The sequence below is a fragment of the Colias eurytheme genome, chromosome 5, assembly GCF_061535395.1.
Source record: "Colias eurytheme isolate Ceu_HAF_F1 chromosome 5, ilColEury1 Martin Lab GWU primary, whole genome shotgun sequence".
Classification (NCBI taxonomy): domain Eukaryota; kingdom Metazoa; phylum Arthropoda; class Insecta; order Lepidoptera; family Pieridae; genus Colias; species Colias eurytheme.
Genome location: NC_142984.1, coordinates 3,875,571 through 3,902,577, shown reverse-complemented (window position 1 = coordinate 3,902,577; position 27,007 = coordinate 3,875,571). Strand labels below are relative to the sequence as shown.

General features: G+C 32.0%; 2 protein-coding genes across 2 annotated transcripts in view; both read right to left on the bottom strand.

Annotated features, from left to right (window-relative positions):
* The window catches only part of CREG (Cellular Repressor of E1A-stimulated Genes), a 188,776-nt gene that overhangs the window by 92,925 nt on the left and 68,844 nt on the right, over positions 1-27,007 (bottom strand). The gene's annotated exons all lie outside the window — the stretch shown is intronic.
* Positions 22,242-26,681, bottom strand: Mpi (mannose phosphate isomerase). Its single transcript, XM_090101849.1, has 7 exons — positions 26,485-26,681; positions 25,939-26,263; positions 25,642-25,783; positions 25,108-25,281; positions 24,344-24,511; positions 23,889-24,091; positions 22,242-23,173 (listed from the first exon to the last, which is right to left on the bottom strand). The coding sequence occupies exons 2-7, from the start codon at positions 26,254-26,256 to the stop codon at positions 22,967-22,969; spliced, it is 1,212 nt and encodes a 403-aa protein (XP_089957975.1). The 5' UTR covers positions 26,257-26,263; positions 26,485-26,681; the 3' UTR covers positions 22,242-22,966.

The window sequence follows — 27,007 nt, the reverse complement described above, 5'->3', positions numbered from 1 at the left end:
AACTGGTTACATTCCAAATGTATAGTACAAGAACAATTACATACGAGGCCTGAGGGTGTGGTGCACAGGACTTGAGAAAAACTAGGATCGTGCCAATTCATTTTATGACATATACGGATAAGGATAAGAACTATATTAGGTTATAGTTTTAATAATCAAGCTTACCTTTATTTGTCTCGTTGGCTACCAGTATATTGGTTGTTTATTTCGTAAGCGGATTTGCCTTTAATCTGGCCGTGTAATCTGTATTATAATATTTCAGCTGATTGTAAATTAAGTACCTACTTGATATGTTGCAGAAGAAACTGGTTTTGAACATCTATTTGATTACTTGAAAATATAATTGGTTTATAAAGTAGTTTTCCATTATTGTATTGTTTTATTCATCAAATATGTAAACAATGTTATCTTATATCAAATAAGCAGGTATTGATTTGTATTTTTAATACCTGTAAGTAATCAAAAACTTAGAAAAATGTTATTTTGATATTAATAACCTAACAATCTGTTTGTTGTGTTTGTGTTTAACTTTTTACCTACCTCCGCTGTAGTAATATTGTTTTTCACACAATCTGTTGGTTGCCTGGAAGAGATTACTTGTTAGTAATAAGGCCGCCCTCTGTGTTGTTTGTACTAGTTTAAGTCCTATTGTACCCACTTTTGTTAAGTTGGCAGCACAATAAAGTGTTTAAAATAAAATAAAATAAAATAAATCTGCCTTTCTATTTGGGTCACAACTCTAATGGACACTGAGTACCTAGTGAGTACCTAAATATATAGATTGAAATTTGAAAATTGTTTTTTGATAACACATGAAAATACTAAATACTTCGGAAATTAAATTATCAGGCATAATTACAGTATACACGGTATCTTACCTAGCTTATCATCTACATCTAATGTAGTCCTTATCCATACGAAAAACCTTAAAACCATATAACATTGAAAGCTCCTGCATATTTATTGCAATTTACAAACATAAATTTATAAATAAAGTTTTCATATTTATGCTCGTAATAAATACAGTACTTAGATGGTAACATAGTTTTTTTAGATCTAATAATTTATACTATATGACGTTTTCAAGGAAATAAACATGTCGTTAAAATCATAATATGCATAACACTAAAATAAATAATGGTCCACACTATCAATCTGAATGTATATTTCGATGCATAAATAATAATAAAATCAACAAATTTCCAATTCTTACATAACACGAAATCTCTGTTTCGCTTCCTTATAAGCATTTTGTGTCAAGTATATTTCATCTAATTGCTAATACCGTGACCCACAGCAAAAATCGTTCGCGCACTCGATAAAACTGTTTCGCAATTTGCACAAAAAGTTGACTACCGTCGCTTTACGAATGCAATACCAAATAAACATCGACCGCCGCTTTGTAATTCAACACTCGAAAGAAATAACGGATGCAATCTTTCTATTATCCATCACTTTTTCTTACTTACGTTGGATTTCAAATAGATCATTTTGTAAGTAGCTCCACTTAGATTCTGGATTGCATTGCATCATGATTAAATGGTATAAATCATAAAACCTTTTACCCGATATTCATACAATCCAGCACGCCTATAAAGTAAAGTAAAACACACACAACAATTAAAACAATGCAAACTTCCACACAAAAATACTTTTAGTGTAGTTTCTATCTTCAAAATAATTGAAGCTGAATCATTAAATTGATTATTTCCAAGGCATACTCATACGCTCCAAAGCTAGCCTTAGAGCTTTTCAATTATGTACTATGAATAACTAATGCTGAATAATAATTTTCCCGGTATTTCGTCATTTTATTGAAACTCCATCTCACACCTACCTGATTACAATATCGTAGTCTTGCAAATTTAATATATTTAGCTAAGCTATGTAATTATAATGTTTCGTAAAGCAAATAAATTGTAAGTTACAAGATGAGATTAACAAATGAGATGCCACCAAAAAGATAAGCGATGTGATGTAGGGCATTAACGAGTGCAGGTGGGTGTGTGTATAATGGTATTAACAGACTAACTAATTTTAGTATGTACTATCATAAATGGATTAAAATAAATTTAAAGAAATGTTACTATGTCTATGGAGATAAACATGTACATGGAGATAAATATTTTCAAAACGAACAAGACGTTTTTAATGTGCATAAAAGTATTAGAGATAATCAGTTACCTGAAAGTATTTTGTGAACGTCGCAACAGACTATATTATTATCATATTATAAGGAAAATTAAGCAAAGAACATTTTTATACGGTATTTTTTTTAATTGTATAATCCTCACAAAGCATAATAATATCGTCGTCATGCCAAGTAGATGTAGATATCATATTTTATCATGCAACCATTTTTAAATCGTGTAACATCCTTTATATTGAAATCTCGCCCGGAAGTCTCCTCTAGATACATAGGCACATAGCGAACCATATTAACGGATCGAATAAAATTCTATCGTCTGTTAATGCCTTAATATAAAATGTGGATCAATATGAATCTCGCAGTCATGTGACTCCAAAGGCCGCCGCTCAAACGGGGATGGATTCGCATTCCGCTCGCCGAATTCATTCGCCAACTATTTTACGTTTTATGAGTTTACGTGCTACAATTAAAGGCAATTACATATTTTATTTTATTACCCATCGAATGTCAATCTAGTTGTGCGTACATTGCCTAATAATTACACAATACTATTAATTATTTAATCGTAATTTATGTATCCTGTTAAAGTAAAGAGACACGAGTTACTAAATTAGGTAGTCAAAAAAAATCGCTATGAATACGCTTAAGGGCGCGTATAAAGTCAAATCACCAATCAACTTTTAGTTGATACGTGTAATATTCAAGACCAAATATAAAAAATAAAATATATGTAAAACTTGATGATATTTTCGATTATATTGTCAGATCAAAAACATAAAATATTGAAATTGACTCGATAGAAAAAATTCACGAAGTTACCTCTAAATTTCACATTTTTACGTTTTTTACTGGACATGGTAATACTTATTATGATTTTTTTTTCATAAACAATTATATTAAAACATTTGCAAGATATTTGTCAGAGCATTTTGTGTAATTACTTTTAGTTTTGGTTTAATCACGATAAAACACTTTTGGCGCTTACTATATTTTTAATTACGCAAGAAATCATCTTCCATCGCACGTTCCGGGAGCTAAAAACATAATTCTATTTCATACATCAGACGCTATCGCTCCGTTGAGACGAGTAGACCACGCTAAAATTGCTGCGCCGCGCCGTGTTTTATAATTACGCCGAATATTGATTTGTTGAAAATGGTAAACAACAGTACGAAAGTCAAAACTGTACTTACATTGAATAGGTATTTTTTTATAATATACATATGTATATGTATATATATAATATATTCATAATCTGTATTACATAGTAATATGTAGTACATATCTATACATAAATATAGTTTTTAGAATTTTTGTATGTCTGTCTGTATGTATGTCTGGGCTCTAATTTTGGTGCAGATATAGCTTGAGACCTGAGAAAGGTCATAGGATGAGTTTTATCCCGTAAATAAAAAAAACTGTCTGTGTTTGTCTGTTTGTTTGTACACGCTAATCTCCGGAACTACTGGACGGATGTGAATGAAAGTTATTTTGTTGTGTAGGTACTATTATATTATCCGGGAAATATAAAATAATAATTTATTTTGAAAACTGAAACACCTGATGCAGAACCGCAACAGACCACCTAAACTATAGATTCATTTGAGAAAGTTTATCCAGGCGAGTTTGGATATTATTATTTGTGTAAATTCTGTAAATTCGTTTCCGCGAGTTGAGTATTCATGCGACGATATTTATAGATACCTACATTCATAGTGGGTACCTACAATTTACAAAGACACTTTTTATACTTAGTTATGTAGGTACCTAATTCCTACGGTCGCCTTGCAAATGCAATCAATCAAATCGGGAATGTTTTATAATATTATTATTATATATATATATATATATATATATATATATATATAGTATTACTATAGGTAGATTCCTATGTTTGCTCCAGTAAATAACCAATACAGGTTGTGAATAGTAACTACACATTATATATATTTACAATCTGTATTAGATAATAATATTACAATCACATAGGTATAAAAAAAAATTGTACGAAAGTCAAAACTGTACATTGAATATTTTTACGGATACCTACTTGGGGCGTGATTTTCAATCGATATAGGAGCCAAAAATATAGGTACATAGTTTATAGAATTTTTGTCTGTTTGTCTGTATGTATGTCTGGCTCTCTAAGCTCTAACTTTGATACAGAGATAGCTTGAGACCTGAGAAAGGACATTGGATAGGTTTGTTCCCGTAAATCCTAAAAAAACTCTATGTGTCTGTTTGTTTACAGTACACGCCAATCTCCGGAACTATTGGACGGCTTTGAATGAAAGTTATTTTGTTGTGTAGGTATTATCTGGGCAATATAAATATGCAAATTCGAAGATCTAGAATGTATGATGAGGGACCCTGAGATCACACTCTAACATTTATAGGAGTGACGTCAACAAAAATTGTTGCGTCTGATGGAAATTTTCTGTTGATTAAAAAAAATCAAAGATCTGGAACATCTGATATAGACCCATAAGAGCCCAGCTACACATTTATAGGAATGAAGTCTTAAAAAAAATGTTCAGTCTAATGGGTATTTTAATTAAAAAATTCGAAGGTCTGGAACATACCCTAGGAGCTCAAACAAACTATACCATTATATATAAATTACACCTACTCTAAATAAATTCTCCTAGTTGTTCACGTCTAAAGTTCACGCGAACGAAGTCGCGGGCATCAGCTAGTGTTGAATCACATGTTTTTAGTCGTCTCTCGATAAAATAATACAACAAATTTCGAAGAAATTCCGAAGAAATTTGTTAATATGAACAAAATAATAACTAGTTTTCAAATAATATTTTATTTTTTTATTAATCAAGGATAATATTTATTTTTATTTTCAGAATAATTGCAGAGTCGAAAAATATTGTACAATCTAACGAATTTGATAAAAACAAAGTTCTGGGGGAATGTGTATCGTCGACTGTGTATGTTTATTTAAAAATACTATCTATACTCGCTATTTTGACTTTGAATAATTTATATTTGTTTAATTGACCCTGTTTGAAAGTAATTTACTAATTTCACAGAACAATTTTAAATTTGGAAAATGTGGACCCTCACTCTCTACCTGTGTCTACTGACTATTGCCACGCAGAAAAAAATACCTACTCCAGAAAGGTACCTGCTAAAGTTACCAGCTCTCGATAAAATAATACGTAAATTTCGAAGAACTTTGTAATATTTTATAAAGGATAATTTTTATTTTTATTTTTAGAATAATTGCTGAGTCGAAAAATGTCGTACAATCTAATAGTCCATTGAATAAAAAGTTCTAGAGTGCGTGAGTTAGTAACGTAAGATGTTTCTTCGGAAACATGTCAAGAGTCCCTAGGTAATAAACATACTAAAACCCCGGGCCACTAGGAGGAGCCCCGGAGTGGGGGGAGGGGGAAAATGGGTCCATTTTTTCATTTTTCGCTTAAATCTCAAAAACGGTACATGTTAGAGAAAAACTTTCAAGGAAAAGTTGAAAGGCCATAAAATTATCTACAAGTTGTACCTTAATCATTTTTTCCTATATCCTACCGTTTCTGAGTTATACGCAGTAAAACATGATTTTGGCTCAAACAATTTCCACATCAATCGATCAAAAAATATTTCTTTCTTCCAAAAAACTCAAAAGTGCAACTTGTGACCGGTACTGATAGATTGCTCTTAATTAGGTCTATAATTGGTAAAATAAACACATTCCTCCATGGAAGCCTTTAGGAGGAATCGATTGTCAAAATATTATATTATGGTAGTTTTAGTTACTGAACTTGATCTTTTTATTTTTTTCTTCCAAAAAACTCATAAGTGCAACTTGTGACCGGTACAGATAGATTGCTCATAATTGGGTTTATCATTGATAAAAATACCAGATTCCAACACGGAGGCGTTTACGGGGAATTGAATTTTATTAGGGTAGTTACGATACTTGAACTTTTTATTTTTTTTCTCCAGAAAAACTCAAAAGTGCAACTTGTGACCGATACTGATAGATTGCTCTTAATTAGGTCTATAATTAGTAAAATACATTCCTCCATGGAAGCCTTTAGGAGGAATCGATTTTCAAAATACTATATTAGGGTAGTTTGAGTTACTGAACTTGATCTTTTTATTTTTTCTTCCAAAAAACTCAAAAGTGCAATTTGTGACTGGTACTGTTAGATTGCTCTTAATTAAGTCTATAATTGGTAAAATAAACACATTCCTCCATGGAAGCCTTTAGGAGGAATCGATTGTCAAAATACTATATTACGTTATAGTTTGAGTTACTGAACTTGATCTTTTTATTTTTTTCTTCCAAAAAACTCAAAAGTGCAACTTGTGACCGGTACCGATAGATTGCTCATAATTAGGTCTATCATTGATAAAAAAACCAGATTCCACCATGGAGGCCTTTAGGAGGTATTGAATTTTATTAGTACATGAACTTTTTAACTAACTACCCTAATAAAATTCAATTCCCCGTAAACGCCTCCATGGTGGAATCTGGTATTTTTATCAATGATAGACCTAATTATGAGCAATCTATCTGTACCGGTCACAAGTTGCACTTTTGAGCTTTTTGGAAGGAAAAAAAATAAAAAGTTCATGTATCGTAACTACCCTGATAAAATTCAATTCCCCGTAAACGCCTCCGTGGTGGAATCTGGTATTTTTAGCAATGATAGACCTAATTATGAGCAATCTATCTGTACCGGTCACAAGTTGCACTTTTGAGTTTTTTGGAAGAAAAAAATAAAAAGATCAAGTTCAGTAACTCAAACTGCCCTAATATAATATTTTGACAATCGATTCCTCCTAAAGGCTTCCATGGAGGAATGTGTTTATTTAACCAATTATAGAACTAATTAAGAGCAATCTATCAGTACTGGTCACAAGTTGCACATTTGAGTTTTTTGGAAGAAAGAAATATTTTTTGATCGATTGATGTTGAAATTGTTTGAGCCAAAATCATGTTTTACTGCGTATAACTCAGAAACGGTAGGATATAGGAAAAAAATGATTCAGGTACAACTTGTAGATAATTTTATGGCCTTTCAATTTTTCCTTGAAAGTTTTTCTCTAACATGTACCGTTTTTGAGATTTAAGCGAAAAATGAAAAAATGGACCCATTTCCCCCCTCCCCCCACTCCGGGGCTCCTCCTAGTGGCCCGGGGTTTTAGTATGTTTATTACCTAGGGACTCTTGACATGTTTCCGAAGAAACATCTTACGTTACTAACTCACGCACTCTAGACCCCCCTTGGAGGGACTCATTCAATGGACTATAACCAAATTAATCAAAATAAAGTTCTGGAGGAATGTGTGTCGTCGACTGCGTATGTTTATTTAAAAATAGTATCTATACTCGCTATTTCGACAGACTTTTTTTACGGATTCGTGCTCTATACTGTTTCCCTAATATTGTTTTTTTTTATATATTACATACAGACAGTTTTTTTACTGTTTTATAATATGTATAGATTATCATTAATAATTATAAACAAATAATAATAAAAAGACATATTACATAATTTGTGATGATTTCAACTTCACTGTTTTATACAATTACTAGATTTCCGCCCGCGGCTTCGCCCGCGTTTTCAAAGGAAAACCCGCATAGTTCCCGTTCCCGAGGGATTTCCGGGATAAAACCTATCCTATGTGTTAATCCAAGTTACCCTCTATATAGAAAGAAAGAAAGAAAGAAAAACATTTATTTGACAACACAGCGTGACACATCAAAAAGTAGACAATAAAGAAAAGAATACATACAAATAACACAAAAAATTCAACACGAAAAAAATAAAAAATATTAAAACAAATTGTGCCCGCAGTACCGCCAAAAAGGACCTAGTTCAGCTTGTGCCAGGCATGAGCCTAGCGCTGGTTTTCAACTAGAACCTAGTTTCGACTCACGGATGTGAAGCGACGCAATAATAATAATTAATTAAAAATAATGTGATAAACATAATATTACATACATATATATCATACCGTGAAAAAACGTACCCACACAAATATCCAAATAAAAAGTTCTATAAAATAAATAGACTTAAGATAGGATTGACCCATACCAATAGATAAAAAAAAAACAAAAACGAAAAAATAAGCTATATGTGTGCTAAATTTCATTGTAATCGGTTCAGTAGTTTTTACGTGAAAGAGTAACAAACATCCATACATCCATATATCCATACATCCATACATCCATACATCCATACATCCATACATCCATACAAACTTTCGCCTTTATAATAGTATTAAGATAAGATTTTAGACAACATACCTACTAACTACCGAAAATACGCGTTGAACGAGCGAAGAATATTGTGTATAATTTAGCGTGCGATGAACTTTACGTACGTTGGATGAGCCGGGTGTATGAGGGTATTGTGAGGGCGCGCGGCATGGCGCGTAATGGGCGAGGCTTAATCGTAGAATTATCTGGCTTTATACGCCCTCTTAAATCCGAACATAATGTTTCAGATTTTTTGCACCGCTGTCCTTGTAAGCCATCCAATATTTTATGCACTTATAGTAATATTTACAAGTTATCGTAACTACTTTTAATCGCAATCCATTAATCCTTTAAATCTGTAATATCATTTTTAAGTTCCTTATTCATTTATTGCAATCATTTAAGAAACTCGGCGAGAGGTACATCCGCTGTATAGAGGTCGCGCAAAAATCTTGTATGCAGCATTTTTAGTTAATTGCTTTGATAATGTAGGTATATTGCTATAACTCGACGACTCACGACATACGTTATAGGAGTGGCCAGATTTGTCTTTAATAATCTTAGGTCATGACGTGTGCGATATACATTCTTGATGAAAAACTTTGATTTGCTTTGGCCCAAATGTAATTGATTATTGCAGCAATTATAACATGAACTAGAACGAAAAGACTTTATTCTCTAAGCAAACAATCGTTGCTTTTTATTGCTTCTATTGAAGGGAGATAAATATTTTAAATCATAATCACCAAGTTTAGAGTAGTCAAATCCGATTCGATGGATGTTCCAACCTTAACAGATTTGCTTTAATTACTCTTTACAATTTAAATCCATCATCATAAAGTAATTCGATTAAGAACAAATGTTTCATAAATATTCGGATGTTAAGTAATTAAAAATTATGCTCTATATTAATTTTGATTAAGTCATTTGTGCTGCATTCATTATCCTTATTGCAATAAAGAATTTATACAATTATCAATGTCTTTAATCGATCTACATACATAGAAACCACAAAAATAGGAATAAGTATGCGACGTATTATAGAATGTGTTAATTAGTAAGCTTAAAAGCACATATGAGATTGAAAAGGTTTAAAGACGAATAATATTTATCTTTTAATTAGTAACTTAGAATATATTATGTATGCGAAAATACCGTAGCACAATATTTGGTAGCTAAGCATTAAACTGCCAATTTTGATGCTAAGTATTTTAGTACCTATTTTACCGTTCTTAATGGTATTTTGAATTTTAGGAGACGGGAAACGTTTCTCTTACTTTCGTACAAGTAAATCAGTTCAATTCGTGTAAGTTTCAAATTATGTAAGTTATTTTTATTTTCTTATTGTAAATAATCGATAGACTGTTTGTATCGTTTTATTGATTTGTAAAATATTTTATTACATTCGTCATAGTATTTAACATAGGTATTTAAGTTATATAGAGCTTTGGCATAGGTTCATTATTCAACCTTATACATAAAGAAAAGGAATTTCTCTATGTCAATAGTTGCCTTGCCCCCTACTATTGGCAAAATACATGTCGTAGGTAACCAGTATTGTTAGTCCAACGTGAGTCAAACTGTGGCCACTTTATAATTGTAACTGTCAAATATTAAGCCAACGTTAAGCCGGGTATCCACTTAGGTTCGCCGTGGATTGCGAACAATGTGTGCTCCGCGATCGTGAACGTGTATAGTGTACACACTTAGGCTGCAACATCAGTGCTCCTGTCGGAGCGCTAAATTCCGCGCTCCGGTCTCCAATAGACACACGACAGACGGTCGGTGCAAACATGCCGCCTCCAGAATTAGTAAGAAGTGCAGCTTATATTTTGATACATTATATTGTGATGGAATACAAACAACCTCCTCAATTTTGGCAAGGTAATATGAATAAGGGAAGAAGAAATAATGAAATAATGCATATATTCATCATTTCATCGGACCACTCCATGTTCGCGAACTTAACAAACACACGCTCGCGTCCACGAACAAACTGCGCTCCCCTTTGAGTTCGCGCAAAAAACCGCTCCCGGAGCGCTCCGCCGTGCTCCGATCGTGCTCCAGTCGCGCTCCGCGATCACGACGTATCCATTATGTTTGGTTTGCGGAGCGGGCGCGTTCGCAAACCACGGCGAACCTAAGTGGATACCCGGCTTAAGCCTCGTACGCGTTGATTGTTTCGATAAGATATATTCACTTACATCGCCTCTGGGCTTGATTCATCGATGAAGTGATTGCAAAACTAAGTTGCACCTAATAAATCGTAATATTATACGTAGGTACATTGTACGTCCAGACGAATTATGAACTTATAGAGATCCGAGAATTTTGATTTTGAAATAATAATTAGATTTTAAAATAATAATTAGATTGTAGAACTTTAAAAGCTCCCTTCATAATTTATGAACAAACCAAATGAAGAACATAAAAACATGAAATTTGTCTCTATAATTAAGACAATTTCACATGTTATTCTTAAATAACCAAATAAGTAGGATTGGGTGGTGTAACAGAATACAGATGGAAGGCCGATCCGCTTCTTTCTCTATCTAACTGAACGTGCCTGTACTAAAAATTATGATCTGCTCTTGATAAAATCAGTCTGTACAGAATGGAGGGAAGATTTGCAGTTCTTAAGTTTCATAATAACACATTTACAGTGGTAACATGTACAGAAGTTGCACAGTGAACACCAAATTAGTAATTTTACGATCAAAAGCTTTACATAATAATTAATAAGTACCTTAAAGTCATCTTTACCGCATACAGCCGAACATTCTCTTTATCCAATGTTAGTACTTATTTCATAAGCGACGCTCTGCTTTACATCGTGATGTACGTGAGCGGATGCTGTAATATATTTGAGCTTTGGATGTGGTAATGGTACTTCAGTGCCTTATACAATTCATTACATGCGATATACTTATTGTTGGTTTCGTCATCCTTAGATAAATGATAAGACATTGCTCACTTTCGAAAATACATTCGTACGCATATGTGATGTTATCAATTGATTTTTTGTTACTCATATTATTTTGGTCGAGCACTTTTCAAAAAGAAAAATGGTGCTCTCATAATTTTGTAAGGATAAAAAGAAATCTTTTTAATTTTTCGCTCTGCTTACATTGTATTATAAAACTGTATAAAAATAAGTAGGTACCTAACTTATTAGGTATTTATTTTAATGCAGTTTAATTAGTTTAATAAGACTATTGTCTTAGCTAATAGTAATAGTAAACGCGTAGCTTTTTAAATAAAATTGTACGTAATAAACTTTTAGTTAGTAATGACATACCTATTTTCATCAAATTATCTGATAAGTGATCGAAGCTGATGCTGTTGTTTATAAATAAAAATGTACGCGTAATTACGAGCCGTTAAAATAAGCAAACAGCATTCCTTATACAGTGCTTTATTACCTTGTATTTTATCTTCCACGGAGTTTTTAAAGTGATTGAATTTTTGACAATTTGTTTAATTAATTCTGATGATATACCTATTGGTTAATTAATAATATAATTTATTATATTTACTTTTTATACCAATAAACTCTTATCGATTTTAAAGGAATTTTGTAATATTTAAATCTCGGTAATAATTTTTTAGATTGATTAAATAGCAAAGGAAAATAAAGCCATTTCACGTGGTGGTCAACACAACAACAATAGTAAGCAACTAGAATGTTATTGCAAAAGCTGTAGAGTGTAGATAAAGCTGTCATTATAATAACTGTGAATGAAAGCATTTTAAACAGTGGTCGAGTGAACGCAAATTGCATAAGGCACTTGCAATGAATGGTGTGCAGTCCTCTCTAAACTTCTACGACAGTAAAATAACATGCTAGTATAATAATAAATAATTCATTTATTTCTTTCCAGTACATGTACAGTAACGTAATAACATTAAACAGGCAACAGGTGTGGAAAGCTGGTGCCCATGGTAGGTGTAAAAACCTGTAATATAGGTCACCAGGTCTCCACCACTCGGATGAACAGAACATTATAGTTTAGACAAAGAAAGAAACTATGTAACTTAAAAATCAAATTACTTTAGTTACATTAGCAACATATGTACCTACTAGGCATATAAAAATATAAGGCCGTAAAACAAATTATATAAACTGTATTATTTTAAAACTTTTTTCAATAAAGATTTTTTCATTTTCATTTTCAAAATACAAGTGTTTGCTTTACTTTTTGATAGCGTCCATTCAATAAATAGTTTTTGAACGAAACAAATTTTGCAACATCGGATTCAAAACATTAAACGAGTTGTTGCATATTTTTGTAAATGGCTCATAATTTATTTAAAAGCAAATATTGCAAAAGGACAATTTATCACCTAGATAAATTGCATGTCCTACGGCAACTTCAAGAACATTGATATGATAATTTACGACAATACAAATACGTGTAATCAAGAATACCTACAGTCGAAGAATAACGAAATATGCAGTTATGAAACAACATTTCAAACAAAATTATATGCTAAACGGTAAATATAGGGAGTAAGATGCAGGAATTTCTATAGATATATTATGTTTCTCGAATCGACAAAATTATTCAGTAGCCACTAATAAATAACTAGTAATACACTGCCCACCAGAGACTAAAGAGCAGTAACAGCCCTTTTGTGATTTTTCGTTTTATTAGTGACTAGCTGTTGCCCGCGACTTCGTCCGCGATTACGTCGTTTTTCGTCATTCGTCGTTTAAAAAAAATACGTGACACTTTATTTTTGAATGTTCTTAATTGTCTCTTATAAAAATAAACTACATTAAAATTGAATACTCTGATAAGAAAATCTTAAAATCGGAGGACATCGAAAATCTGAGGAAAACATGAATTTGATTTAAATTCTACATTACTTAGTAATTCAAATAATAATTTAAATTAAATGTAGATTAACAGTTTGAGCGCATCATTATACAGGGTGTAATCGTTAAGTGTGCACAGGCGATTTTTCCGTAAGTAGCACAGATAACAAAAAACTTTAAACTGATATCGAAAGTACTTAACCTAATGAGTAAAATGGCGGTAATAAATTTTTAAAAATAAATCGAGAAATATCAAAAAAATTATCTTTAAACCCTCCCATACATTAAATATGAAATATGAATATCCCATATACCTACATTTAATATGAAAGATTTTAGCTTTCTTTTTCTCCCCGGAAAATCCCCGGAAAAGCCTGGGAAATTCCCGGGAAATAACCGGAAAATGCCTGGGAAATGCTCGGAAAATGCGTGAAAATGTCCGGAAAATATCCGGGAAATGCTCGGAAGATCCCCGGGAAATGTCTGGAAAATCCCCGGAAAATGCCAGGGAAATGTCCGGAAAATGCTCGAAAAATCCCCGGAAATGCCTGGGAAATTCCCGGAAAATAACCGGAAAATGCCTGGGAAATGCTCGGAAAATGCGTGGAAATTTCCGGAAAAACCGTGGAAAATCCCTGGAAAATGCCTGGAAAATATCCGGGAAATGCTCGGAAAATCCCCGGGAAATGCTCGGAAAATCCCCGGAAAATGCTCGGAAAATCCCTGGGAAATTCCCGGAAAATGTCTGGGAAATTCCCGGAAAATGTCTGGAAAATCCCGGAAAATAACCGGAAAATGCCAGGGAAATGTCTGGAAAATATCCGGAAAACGCGTGGAAATGTCCGGAAAAAGCGTGGAAAATGCCTGGAAAATGCCCGGAAAATGCTCGGAAAATCCCCGGAAAATATCCGGAAAATGCGTGAAAATGTCCGGAAAAAGTGTGGAAAATGCCACTTCAAATTTGCGAATTAATTAAAGCAGAAAACCAAAAAAGAAAAATAAAGCTAAAATCTTTCATATTAAATGTATATGGGATATTCATATTTCATACTTAATGTATGTGAGGGTTTAAAGATAATCTTTTTGATATTTCTCGATTTATTTTTAAAAATTTATTACGGCCATTTTACTCATTAGGTTAAGTACTTTCGATATCAGTTTAAAGTTTTTTTGTTATCTGTAATACTTACGGAAAAATCGCCTGTGCACACTTAACGATTACACCCTGTATAATATGTACCTAAGTATTAAATTACGTTAGTTTACATAGTAATTTTACTAAAAACACGATGACTTTCTTTCGCGCTCGGTACAACAAACTAAGCATGTTTGTGGTACGTGGCCCGCATCACTTGACCCCCCGCGAGTTCCCCTCCGTTACTATGCGAAAATACATTCGTCGCCCTACTGTAGGAAAAATTGTAATATTTTAAATTCGAGAAATATTGATTTCTTGTATTCGACTATTCGTTGTAGTCGAATACAAAATATATTTGAAGAAACTTAGGTTGGCCTTCAGGCAAAAGGGATCCTATCAAATGATAAACTTGACCTTGTATCTTAAATGTAAGCATGAAAGGATCCTCTGATAATTGTTGAGCACCAAAGGATCATTTAAAACGCACTACTATAAGAGCGAATATTGTCTAAGAACTGTTTAGATTGCACATGTTCCTCTAAAAGTAGTGATTTCAAAGGTTCTGGTGTATCTTCAAACGAAAGCCGACTCCTTACTCCTCTTTAAAGCATTACAAAAAGAACATACTACGTTAATATCGCCTATACAGAAGATGATCTGTAATCAATTGTGAGGTTATAAGCAAACCCACTTTTATATTTGTCGGACCACACCACCGAATTCGTAGATTGATCTTCTATGTTTACCTCTTAAGTCATTAAGACTGTCGAAATCTGTCTACAGTAAGACGGGCCTCTCGCTATTCGTCCGTTTCAAGAGACCAAATAGTTTCAATTCTTAATCTTTCATTAAACAAACTTATTAATCGTACTTGTCTCAAATAATCTTGTCTCAAATAATGGTAATATTCGCGTCCCTACTCTAGTCATTGCTTATGCTCATGTTCATCTTCAAGAGATCGAATAATAATATTATGGTGCACCCTATCATTTGTCAATCGGTCTTCATATTGAATAAAAGTTTCAGATTATCGAGATAAAATATGCCATTTGCGATCAGCTGTGAGACGTTATACCCTCTCAGTGAAGGTTTCGGTCTCACAGGATAGTACATGCCGTTCGCGGTCAGCTGTGAGCCGCAATTCTCGTTGTGAAGCGGTTTCAGGTTCTCGGCATAACACAATATGTTGTTTTCGGTCAATAGTAAGCCTCTTACCTCTAACGATCCTTGAGAACTCTTATTTCTCATTTTCTTAGCTTTGCTCGAATTTCGATATAAAGATTTTTTAGGTGGCACTGATGCGAGTAAATAAAAATTAAGTTAAAACGGACTGAGAGTGTTATAATCATCAATCATCATCATCATCAATACATATAATAAAATTGTGGAAAAGCGATGTCTGTACAATGAAAATATGTAGAAAAAAATTAGCAGGTGTTATTATTAAATCGATCTTGAACCCAAAACTGTAGTTAAAAATTTTTTTGTCTGTTTGTCTGTATGTTTGTACACGCTAATCTCAGAAACGGCTTATCCGATTTAGATGCGATTTTCACTAATGTATTGTGGTAATCTTCATTTAACAGTTAGTGTTTATTTCATGTCAATCGGTTCATAAATAAAAAAGTTATGACAATTTATAAGTAATCACGGCGAACATTTGCTAAGGCATTCTATTGTACACTGTACAGTGTACGATAAAACGTAATTTATCTGTTATACGCTACAGTTATTCCTTTACATGTCCAGATGATCATATCAAAATTCCCCAAGGGTTTGGGGGTAAGCTGAGGTAGTAGGGGGGGGCGGGGTCAAATTAACATTATGGTTACTTCTAATAGGTAAATTTTCCACACAAAATGTCCTTTAAATTATGTCGTATTATATTTTTTAACCCCCGACGCAAAAAGACGGGTGTTATGTGTTTGACTGCTATGTATTTCTGTGTGTGTGTGTGTGTCTGACTATGGCACCGTAGCTGGCTAACAGGTAAACCGAATTAGATGCAGCTTTTTTTTGTTAGGCAGCATATTTTCCGACGCTGGTTCTTAGATAAATTGTATCGAAATCGGTTCATCCACTTATTATACCTACATAGGGGTAAAAGTGGGAATGAAAAAAATGATATAATCATTTATTTTTAAAGATCGTTGGGAAGTTTATGAAATTATTTATTCCTTTTTCTATACACTTTTCTTCGTCTAAACGGTTAAGTTACGTGCTCCCTCTCTCTCTCTTCAGCCTTTAGTTACGTGCGTGAGACAGGGAACATCTAATTTGGATTTGTTGCTGGATTTGATAAAAATTGAGTATCGATTAAGCTGATCAGTGGCTACACCATGCATTATTAAAAACATCCATTTAAGAAAGGAAGGAAATAGAATTTGCTCCTCTCCCCCCTGGTTCCTAAAAAATAATATGACATAATTTAAAAGAAATTTTACGTAGAATTAGTTAGGCATTTCTTTTTTGATTTTCGATATTATATACTAATCATAATTTTTAATTACAATATTATGTAGTAACTATTTGGTATAGGTTAGGCATTTCATTTCTTGATTTTCTTTAATAAGTTGGTACGTAAGTTTTTTAGCTCAGTTTAGTAAGAAATTTTAATAACAATTCTTTTAATAATTATTTATGGTAGTACAACAGTACAGTATGGTTGTACGTATTTACTCAATAATTGTATGTTAAGTAGTAATTCAGCATGGGCGTAGCCACGGTGGGGCTGGGTGGGGCGCTTACCCTGGCTTTGATCTGGTAGGTACCAATTGTGAAGGGGAGTGGGCGTGGGCGTTGGCGTGGGCCTGGGAGTGGGCGTGGGAGTGGAAGCATGAAAATAAAAACAATTATTGTTGCCCCACCCTGAGCCCATGGTCATAGGTCCCATAGTCACTATTCCACGCGGACGAAGTCGCGGGCACAGCTAGTAGACAAATATAATCAGAAAGCTTTGAACTCCTAAGCTCAACCATAAAAGATAGACATTAATTATGATGTCGGGAGATATTTTTTATATAATATGGAGAACATTTCTTTCATACTAATAATTGTACCAAGTTTCGTTTAAATCCGTCGAGTAGTTTTTGTTTCTATAACGGTTATACAGACAGACAGACGGACAAAAATTTTTGGCGTCAGTGTCGATCCCTAATCACCTCGTGATAGTTATTTAGGAAATATATTTCATGTACAGAATTGACCTCTACAGATTTAATATAAGTATTATTCATATAATTAGATGCCAATTTCCATGTAACGTTAAATTCGACTATACAATAACTAACAGACAACGCAGGTTACTCTCGTTTCCGTAAGTTGAGGCGGCTACATATTCGGTCCTAATAACATGACTTTTTGTGAACGAAACGACAGCGCGGTTTAATTCGATGCCAACACCATCAAAAAAAAGGAAATATTTTTAATTGTGAAAAAATATTATGATTTACACTATAAATACTATTTTAACATTAACACAAAATATAAGACTGTGAGTGTGTAAAAATAAATCCAGCTAGTTTCACATCAAACTTATGTTTTTAATTAGGTATACGACATGAAAATATATTAATTACCAAGCAATAATCATACAGGTAAATACTGAACAAAAGTATTAACAGTCAAAGTAAATTTTTACTTACAACATGTAAATGATGAAGGAATAATAATTATCAACGAACTAACCTTTTTGTATTATTGTTTATAAATATAAATTCATAAACAATAAATTTATAAAGAATAGAAAAAATTCGACCACTAAAGAATGCTGGTTCGAGTCCCGCCTCGTTATCGAATTTTTAAAACACGAAGATTTTTAAAAATGTAACCAATGAACACAATCAATATTAGATTAACTGTAATGGTGTCTAGTTTGACTTAAAATAATAAACATCTACCCTCACTTTTAAAAATGTAGTATATTCACACGAATTATAAGCGCACCTTATAGGGAAGGGAAGATATGGGTTAAAGAGTTAAATAAATAAATAACATAATAATTATATTTAAATTATTAATTTTTAACATTGTGTTCAGTAGTGTTAACATGTAAATTGATTTGATTTTTACGAAATCTCATAGATGGCGCTGTTTCAAATTTGTATACTAATAAATTCATTAAACCGATTCTCTGCCCAAATTACGTAAATGACATAGTTTTTATTGTGTAAAGCTAGATAATAGCATGGCTTACCCGAAACCAACATTTAAACATGAGTCTTTAGATTGTACGCTGTCGTAATACACGGAATACGTAAGAAAAAAAAAGGTTCACAGCTCCTCCCCCGGAGGTGATAGCATGATAATATGTTTAAAAAAGCCTCACCCGACCTGTTAGTAATATTCATGCAAAATTTGAAGTCAATCTATGCAGTACTTTTCGAGATTAGCCTGGACAAACATACAGACAAACAGACAAACAGACAAACAGACAAACAGACAAAAATTCTAAAAACTATGTTTTTGGCTTCTATATCGATTATAGATCATGGATTATGTATTCTTTTAAAAAAATATTCAATGTACAGTTTTGACTTTCCTACGATTTTATTATATGTATAGATTCTGAAAGCGGGTTTCTTAAGCTTTCTATTGAATTAACTTACTTATTTCTAAGACTATAAGAATGGTTTTTATTTAACAGTTTTCACTTACTGCAAACGAAAAAAATTAACAATTTGGCGTGATTTCCCAACTAAAATACAGTATAAATTATACTGCAGATTAAATTTTAAGGTTTCATAACTAAAATGCAGTAAGCAATATAATTTTACAGTTCTTTAGATAGTTTTATATTTCTGGAAAAAAATTAAAAAAAAAATTAATACGCAGTAAAATTTACCGCCATACAAGCTATTTTTACTGCAAATTAAGAAAATACAATTTATTGTCACGAACTCCCAACTAAAATGCAGTAAAATCAAAGCTTGTCGCATTTTAGTTGTGAATACTTAACATTCTTTTATCATTATAAACTGACTAACACGCAGTAAAATACAGCATTACTGCAGATTAGTTTGGATAGCATAATGACACAGATATGATTATTCCTAGCTAAAGTGCAGTTAATGTTTTAAATACTGCAACTGTGAACTAGCTATTTTTCTTACTGCACTAGTAAATTGAACACTTTTTTCTTAAAAAACTAACTAAAATGCAGTATTTTTTTGACCTTACTGCATGTTAGTTGGGTTTCTTGACAAAATAACTGATCCAAACGCAGTAATAGGGCTTTTTGCTGCATTTTACTAAGTTTAAAATGGTATTTTTTACAAAAAAGGCTATGCAGTAATAGGCACCAAAAAGAATAAATGGCCATAATAAATTCAGTTATTAAGATATATTTTTTTTTATTGCTTTAACGTGTGAACCTATGCCTTTACAACCTTTCTGCATTCAAATTTTTTTGCTTATCATTCTGTTGATTTTTTTAAATCAATTCTTAACTTTAAATGCGTTTTACTCGAAATCGTGATTTTGCTGTTACTGCACTTTAGTGTATGGTGGGCAGTACAGCCGTATTCAAACGACTTTGAACTAAGGGCGGGAAGCTTGTCGTTGCCAACACACGTTCTTTGATTTTGTTGAGTGAGAAGTCTTCTAGTCTTTCGAAAGAAGCATTTTCATTTACCTTTATAAATGTAAAAAATTATCCCAATAATTACATTTTTCCGATTACAGTCGTTCATGAATCACACCAGTCCCCACATATTTGTTAACTTAACCGTACCTACTTATAGATTGCAGGGGTCCTTTAATCAATGAGTACTTGGTACTTCCTATCCTATCCTATCCTATCCTACTATCCTACTTAAAACTAATCCTATCCTATCCTACTAATTTTATAAATTCAAAAGTTTGTGAGGTGTGTGTGTTTGAAAACATTACTCTTTCATGTAATTTATACTACTGAACCGATTACAATGAAATTTAGCACACATATAGAGGGTAACTTGGATTAACACATAGAATAGGTTTTATCCCGGAAATCCCACGGGAACGGGAACTATGCGAATTTTCCTTTGAAAACGCGGGCGAAGCCGCGGGCGGAAATATAGTTGTACTTTATAATTTAGATTTTAGATGAATAATAGGCACTACGCAACGTAATTACACAATCTAGCCACAATTTCCGTATTATCTAAATCTATAGTATTAATCTATTAGAAGTTCAACACTAAATCTGATTTACTTTTAGAAATTCTGTGGTCCACACCAAGATATTGCTTATTTTCTGGTACTTGCACTTAATACGATTGCTTTGAATATTAGTTTCAACCACAATTCCTGCCCAAAGTGATGAAATTGCAATAGTTTTAGCACTACTGCCACTAGTATCGGCGAGGTGTCAATTGTTTTACTTGAGGTTGCATAATTTTAGTGTATTATCGAACAGCTGCACACTGATTAGAATGTTGAATGGATATTTATATAAGAACAATAGTTGAGGAGTGGTTAGATAGCGTACTCCATAAAGGAGTAAGCTTAGAGATAGTATAGATACACATACATAAAAATTTAAACTTGAGGTGGCAATTTGCAAAGAAAAAATTCCATGTTCCGATATTCAATTCGAAATGCTTACATTAGGGTATTCCTGTAGTTAGGATAAATATATATTTTCGCTAGCTACCCAACTTGCAAAGCAATTAGGTGCTTAAACATACATGAATCAAAATAGGTCATTAGTCAGTGAAGTTACTGAGTACTGAGTAATTATATTCATAATTTACACCCATTAATTTTTTATTCATTACAAATACCTACTCATATGGTGGTAAAACTGGCTTATACCGTTTTCCGAATAAAGCAGGCAGTTGACCTTTCTTAACCAATTTTACGTACTAAATAAATACGTTAAACCAAGTTTAACCATAGGTACTTACGATGTTTATAAAGTACTTTATTTTTTATGAGTTTGTATTAGGAATTGCTACCTTAGGATTTTTATATCAATTTTGTTTTTATTACTTCGATAGAGATTGCATTCTACTTACATTATTTTTTATATTTTTTTTTGAGCAGGTGGTCCACCCGATGTTAAATTGTCACCACCTTACGCTCTTTTTGGGACCTTTGCCTATCACATACTGGACGATTTTGTTATAGTTCGCTAATAAACAGCATCAATATCAGAAATAATTCGTCATCATCAGTCCAGATACGTTCCCATTAGGACACGGGACAAGTGCCGGTTGTTATAATTATTATATTTGGAAAAAACAAAGACAATTTGCTGATAAAACGTATTTAACAAATAAATTGCAAAATAAAGTCTCGGAAATATTTTTATCATCATTTAGAGTCATTTAATCTTCCTCTCAAAGTTTTTTAGATACTTCCGAATCTAACAGTCGGCTGATACTTCCTAAGATATTTTAATAAAATTATTATTATTATTTAAGTCACGAGGCTCATTATTGCAACAAAGACAAAACAGATAAACGTAATACACGTGATATTGTAACTATTATTGCTTTTAACATGATAACAACTGTATAATATTCCATAACAATATATTATTACAAAGTAAATTGTTCTAAACGTTTACGGCACGATTTTAAAACAAATTTGCTCTCGTTTCCTGAACATAAGCATTATTGAAGGTTTTGTTAACATTTTTTATATTTAAGGTAAGTAAATATAGGAAATCCGAAATATATTAAAATAAAAAACATAATTGCCTGTGTTTTTATTCGCGGGTGAAACAGGGCACAACTAGCTAGTTTATCTACAATCTTCATAATACATTTAAATCACCATATTATAAGATCTTGAGGCAACTTTTTCTTTTTATATTCTATGTACATAATATGTATATACTTATTTGTTGAGCTTTCATTCATGGTAGGTAAAATAAGAGAAATAACGGAATTATATTCAATATATTTATATTTATTACAAAAAAAAAATCGATTCAATCACTTTAAATCTAAGATATAATTTATAATATAGCCATAATAAAAGGATAAATTTAAATAAAATTGTGATTCGAAAAACATATTAATAAAAGAGGGCACAGTTTGTCACAGCCACCTTTATAGATCTTAATATAGCATTTTATTATTACATCATTACTTTTTCTAAATACTTTGTAATACTAAAAACAAAATAATACATTAAAATTATAACATTTACATATTAACAAATAACCCAAACCGTAAATTTGTAGATACATATTTATCGAAATTAGTTAGAATGGATATTCTTTCCTCCTTTTCTTCAATACAGTTTCATTTTATTTAAAATAATTATTATAAAATATATGTAAGAAAATACTGAACTCTAAGTTTCATAATCTCTTTTAAATAATAAGCCTCAATTTTCATTTGGTTGAATAGTCCAGGGACATAATACTTAAATGGAAATAGCTTTTCCTATTTTACACTCAAATTATGAAAAAACTATTTTTCAATTTGTTTGTCAAATGAATACTGAACGTAAATAAAAATTAAAACAAAGATATTACATATTAATAGAAAGTGAATTAGAGAAATAGGGTAGCGCGATCATCTCTTCCCTATTCTATCTGTAAAACCTCTATATTACGATTCGGGTTAAAAGTTCATAAAGCGATTTAACTAACAACAAAAACACCACAAATAATACAAAAACAGTATAAATTTCATATATGTATTAAACATTACAAATAGCTTGATAAGCTTCAATATGTTCTCCGTCAGATGGCGTGAGCGTCAGTTGACGGCTAGCCTTCAAGAAGATAACAACTCCTGCACGAGCTTGTATGGGCTCAGAGTCACAAGCTTCGCCTTTACCTGATATAATTATTATAATACTTGGACTGGGACGCACGATTGTGTTGTATGAATCGCCGCTTTCCACCTGTGAATATAAATAATATTAGCATTATAATAAAACATAAATATGTAGAGATTGTCTAATCTAAAAATGAACGCCCCTCCACTAAACTTAATTGTTTCAATGTGTGAGGACAAATAATTATTGAACCACTTTATATGTGTGCGCGCGGCGATTCTACTGCAAACTTTGACTGTCTCGCGCACTGATTTGTCAACTAATCGGGCGATCAGTTCAGGTGCCTAGCATTGTATGGCGGGGAGAGCGCGCTATGTACGGAATGACACGTCCGTTCTGTCGTGCATCGCGTCATTTATGCACTAGTTGGCTAACTGGTCCTGTCGTTCGGGCATGAACTGGACTGGAGGACTGAACGACCAATGAGGCAGACCAATTTGTGTGTATTGCGTCTATACACGTACTTTGAATGTGAGCGTAAACACAGTGGAGGGGCGTTCATTTTTAGATTAGACAATCTCTACAATGTGTCATTCAATTTAATATACTTCATTATTTGCTATTTCTGATTTTTCTGATTTACAACATAGTCAAGCGTAAAAAAATAAACAATGTTTACAATATTACAATATTATGTACAGTAATTTTTATAGTTCATGAATATTCAGTCAGAACACTTGAAGTTAAACTTAAATTTTTCCTTATACAAGAATTTACACATCAATTTTATTAACTGGTCATAATTTAAGTACTCATAACAAAAAAAAAAAAGAAATAATACCCTTATTTTAACTACAGCAAAATCTGGTACTGGTGGTCGCCAAATACAACTATTTGGATCTTCAATTTGCGGTACAAATAGTAGTTCATTTGGTTGATAACTAGTGTAGTCAAGCATGTTGATGAGGGTTGGTACATCTATGTGTTTTGGTGTTAACCCAGCTCTTACCACATTATCGGAACACGCCATGCATTCTACACAATCTGGAAATAAAAATAAAAATAAATAGTGCTATATTTTTTATTAGAAAAGGCGAATTGCTTTCCAAAATCAGCCAAAATTGATTTTTTTTAACGATCACTAACAAAATATTACTTCTCTATGACGTCTATGAAATTCAATTTATAATATATGTCAGATATAAAAAAAGATGGAAAATAGAATTATTTCAGCTAATTACATCTGCTGAAATTGCATTGTTTCTTGTGATAAATTAATGTATGTAATTTACTAACCTCCGCTCAAATAAGCATGTGGCAAATTAGGTCCCAAAAATATAGCCTGTCCGGGCCGCAGCTGTATATAGTTCATGAAGTATGGCGCCCAGCAACCTACGTCACCAGGATAATCTGAGTGTAACCTTTTGAGAAGTGGGTACAGTAGTTTCGTTTGTGTTGCTTCATCTGTAAGAGAAAATAATATTCACTATCATAAAAAAAAACTTTAAATAAAAAAGATCTATAATTTATCTACAAAAACCTAAGACAAAAACTGTGCCAAAATAAAAAATAAAAATTGTATAGTCTTTATGGTCAGTAAGTTTTATGACATAATTTAATTTTATATTACACTAGAGGTCCGCCCCGGCTTCGCCCGTGGTACATATTTCGCAATAAAAGGTAGCTTATGTCCTTTCTTGCGTATCAAAATATCTCCATTCCAAATTTCATGCAAATTGGTTCAGTAGTTTAGGCGTGATTGAGTAACAGACAGACAGACAGAGTTACTTTCGCATTTATAATATTAGTATGGATTGTACTAATTGTGAGCTAATCTTGATAATAAGAAGTGAAAATTAACAACAATTTTAAGCAATTTAACAAGTTAAACAATTTATTTATTCAAATTGTACAAATTTAAAGAAGTAGAAGTGTAATAAATAATAAATTCAATAAAAACGCAATAATGGTATGTAAATTTATACAACACTAACAAATAAATTGGATTCTTCACCGACTGACAACTTTATACAACCTCATCACTCATTTTATAAATTTACCTTCATTCTCCAATCTTTTTAGCAGACTATCAAGTGCACTAGCTATTTTACTCTTATCACTTGTCATCAATGATTGGAAGACATCTTTCAGTGATGAAGTACTGTCACCATCAGCACTTTGTTCAAGAGCATTCACACTGGCTTCTGATAGAATTTCTTTTAGTTCTGGCAATTCTGCAAAAGATATTTTACATTTGAACAGAAAATTTTGTATTGTTTCAATCAACTTAGTTTTAATGCTGTGCAAAATGTTTGTAACTTATTAAATAATTGTATCACTTTTTAACAGAACTATTTCTATTGTTAAACTTTGTTGATCATAAACTAAGTGAGAAACAGCTTTTTATATTTTTTAGGATATTGATTAAGCTAATGCATTAGAAACAATCACATTACTCTTAGATTCCAAACTTCAGTTTCAATAAATCTTATAAGAATAAAGAATTATCTTAAATAATATTTTATACTGTGTTTTAATTATTATACATGTATAAATTGGCAATTATTTAACAATAAAGATTATTAAAAACTTACTGCTAATATACTCCTTTATTTGAGAAACAGGCCGAAACCCACAGAGTGCCTCAAATGGTGTCAGAGCGATAGCCAACTCTGGTTTATGATTAGGGTCTTTGTATAAGTCAGGGAAGTTCTTGTGAAGTTCCTCAGCATGTGCCTGATTTATAAAAAGTTTAATTAACGTTTATGTAACATGTATTCAATCCATGCTTTCCTATTTTAAGTTTTAATACAGCTTGTTTGCAAACATTGTAATATGTCTACATAATATACAAAAAACAATTTTTAAAATACATTCAATTAACAAATTACCTTGGAAGGATGTGCTTGTATAGACAGTGCTTTTCTCACAGACAAGATCTTTAATAAAAATGGTACAGATACTTCAAACTTCTTCCTAACGTCTGGTCCGATTGCATCTAAGTTGTTCTTTAAATATTCTGATAAGAAAACATCTCTTTCTATGATAAGGGATGGACCATTGGGATGCGTACCCATCCATAATTCTGCATAAGGCTTGGTAGGATCAATAGTAATAGAGGGATCTGCATTTGCTACAAGTTTTGCTACTGTGCTGTCTGAACCTAATTTGCCCCAATCATAGTTCTGAATTTTGCACTGGAGCTCCATTATCAAACTGTTAAATTAAATAAATAATATAAAAATAATTTTTTTGTTAATGTAGGGTTTAAAGTTCATTCATAAATGACCGATTTCGATTATTATCGGTATATATAGGTAGTTGAATACAATAAACTAAATTCTTCACTTTGTCATTAATTTTTGTTAAAATTTCTTCTATTTATCAGTTGACAATAAAAGTTATACGTTTTAGTGAAAATAATAAATAAAACTCACTCAATTATAACGTAAAAGTGCGGCAAGTAAATATCTGTCGTAATTTACAAACAAAGTGATTAGTGAACGCACGAATGGGAACGCTTATCACATTTTTTAAATGAGGCTCCGATTGTTCAAATTAGTCAGTACTTGACTATCTATTAAAATATACTGGTATTTATTGATCCTTGATATCTTTATCTCTAACAATATACAGTCGAATGTCGATTTTATCATCAAACATTACGAACCGACCGTGTATGTATCGGATAGGTTATGTAAACGTCACTGTCAAGTGTCATTTTTTTTTTTTTTTTTAATAATTTATTCATGACCATGGATACAAGTCCTTCAGTCGCAATCTTAAAGTAATATACATTTCAATATAATATAAAACATACATTATACAAAAATAATAAAATAATTATAATAAGATACAGAACTAACATTAATATTTTAACTTATTTACTAAGTTTACAATACAATTATACATATTATATATTCGATCGTTTTTCAAAACAGTATTAGAAATTAAATTTTT